Source organism: Branchiostoma floridae, chromosome 6, assembly GCF_000003815.2.
Source record: "Branchiostoma floridae strain S238N-H82 chromosome 6, Bfl_VNyyK, whole genome shotgun sequence".
NCBI lineage: Eukaryota > Metazoa > Chordata > Leptocardii > Amphioxiformes > Branchiostomatidae > Branchiostoma > Branchiostoma floridae.
In genome coordinates this window covers 20,263,021-20,264,689 of record NC_049984.1, presented here as the reverse complement: position 1 = coordinate 20,264,689, position 1,669 = coordinate 20,263,021, and the positions used below count along the sequence as shown (strand labels likewise).

Here is a 1,669-nt window from a genome sequence, read left to right as displayed (position 1 = left end):
AAAAATTGTTGTAAATATCAAAAAAGAAAAAAAGGACAACTAAAAGAAAGTTGTCCCGCCCGGAATCGAACCAGAGGTTGACATACTACCTAGCGAAAAAAGCGCAAACGTAGCTGGTGCTTTAGCCATTCGGCCAAGCTTGCCGTAACGTTGTTGCCGGCATTTTAACAGGTACATGTATACAAATGCAATGCGTAGCTTGAACACGTCCGTTCACTGTTTAATTTGCAAGATTCCAAGGTTCCATTTTCTGAAGATAATGTTTTTCTGTGCAAATTTATCAATCTTGTTCATTCCGTGGCGGGCAACTTCTTCCTTGAGAGCCTGTTTGGTCGAATGCATGGCCGATTTACTGCCGCGTCTCAGCTGCTATTATAAAACTGGATGCCGAATGACATTTTGTGTTCTCTGCGTTGATAGGTCCAGCTCTGACGTACACCCGAGACAGTCTGAATTTAGGCCAATCAAAAAGCTGGGAACGCGGAGTATTTGCTAACAGCTTCCATTTTTCTGAGTTTTGATTGGCTATTATCAAAATGGATGCCGATTGTGTCCTGCGCGTTGATAGGTTCACCTCTGACGTACAACCGAGAAAGTGCGACTTTAGGCCAATCAAAAAGCTTGAAACATGGAGTACATGGAGGCTTCCATTTGTTTCTGATTTCCGGTGAAATACTTGTAAGAAAACTAAATGTGTGGCTTCGCCCACATAATAAGTCAACTCGCTGATCATAAAAGTGCTTTTTACAATTTTTGGGGGGGAATCTGCTCAAAAAGACTGTAATTGATGTTCCCTGCTGCATCTTTTAGCATAAGTACATGTAGAGTCATACTTTCTAGTTGTCCCATCAGCTTCTTCTTGTCAGGATCCTCCTCATCAGAGTCACTACCATTGTCTTTCCTGGGGAGATGGCAAGAAACAGACAGCTGTCAGCTGTACACAATACAACATCAGGGATGAAATACCACCAGCATATGCAGGTTAGTGCAGGTAAAATTGGAGCTGGAGTATTTCTGGTGTCTACCTGCACCTAACCTGCACTGGTCCATGTACTGAGGTTTATACATAAATGTCCTATGATGTAGGTGTATGTGGATTGTTCTGAGCTGTATTGGCTGTTACACCTATAAAGTATAAAACTAGCAATGGTTCCTAAACAATTTCAGTATGATCCATACTTCCTAAATTCAGAGTGGTGCAGGTAAAGTTTGTCTGGTGCAGGTAATTTTCAATGTCACCTGCACCGGTGCAGGTATGCAGAAAAATGTATTTCGAGTCCTGAATCAACATGTACCAGCCTGACCACAGCTTGGGTTGCCCAACAGCCGAAGACCTGTGGCCAGTGTGGGTGATCGAACCCGAAGGAGGGCTGGGACCAACCAGTGATACCGAATTCACAGTTGTCATATTTTAAATTATATGAATATTTTCCACTCAACAAAACACACGCTTCAATGCCATTAAGTGTCCTCAAACAAAAAAAATGTAAAAACATCCAACATCCAACATCCAAATTCGGTAAACCAGTTTTCGACAGTAATGCATGAAGCGTGTGCAAGCCCTTTGACACCCAGGCCATACAATAAAATACAAACCAGTCCAAAACACCTGATCGACCTGCATACCGGCTCAGGTATACAAACATGCATGTATGACTATAGGCAACAG

The 1,669-nt window shown here is 42.5% G+C and overlaps 1 protein-coding gene across 1 annotated transcript in view; it reads right to left on the bottom strand.

Moving 5' to 3' along the window:
• Positions 1-1,669, bottom strand: part of LOC118418182 (vacuolar protein sorting-associated protein 4B-like) — a 12,687-nt gene that overhangs the window by 9,047 nt on the left and 1,971 nt on the right. The window contains exon 4 of the mRNA XM_035824020.1: positions 834-901. Coding sequence (XP_035679913.1) covers positions 834-901 — 68 coding nt within the window. The remainder of the gene's footprint in view (positions 1-833; positions 902-1,669) is intronic.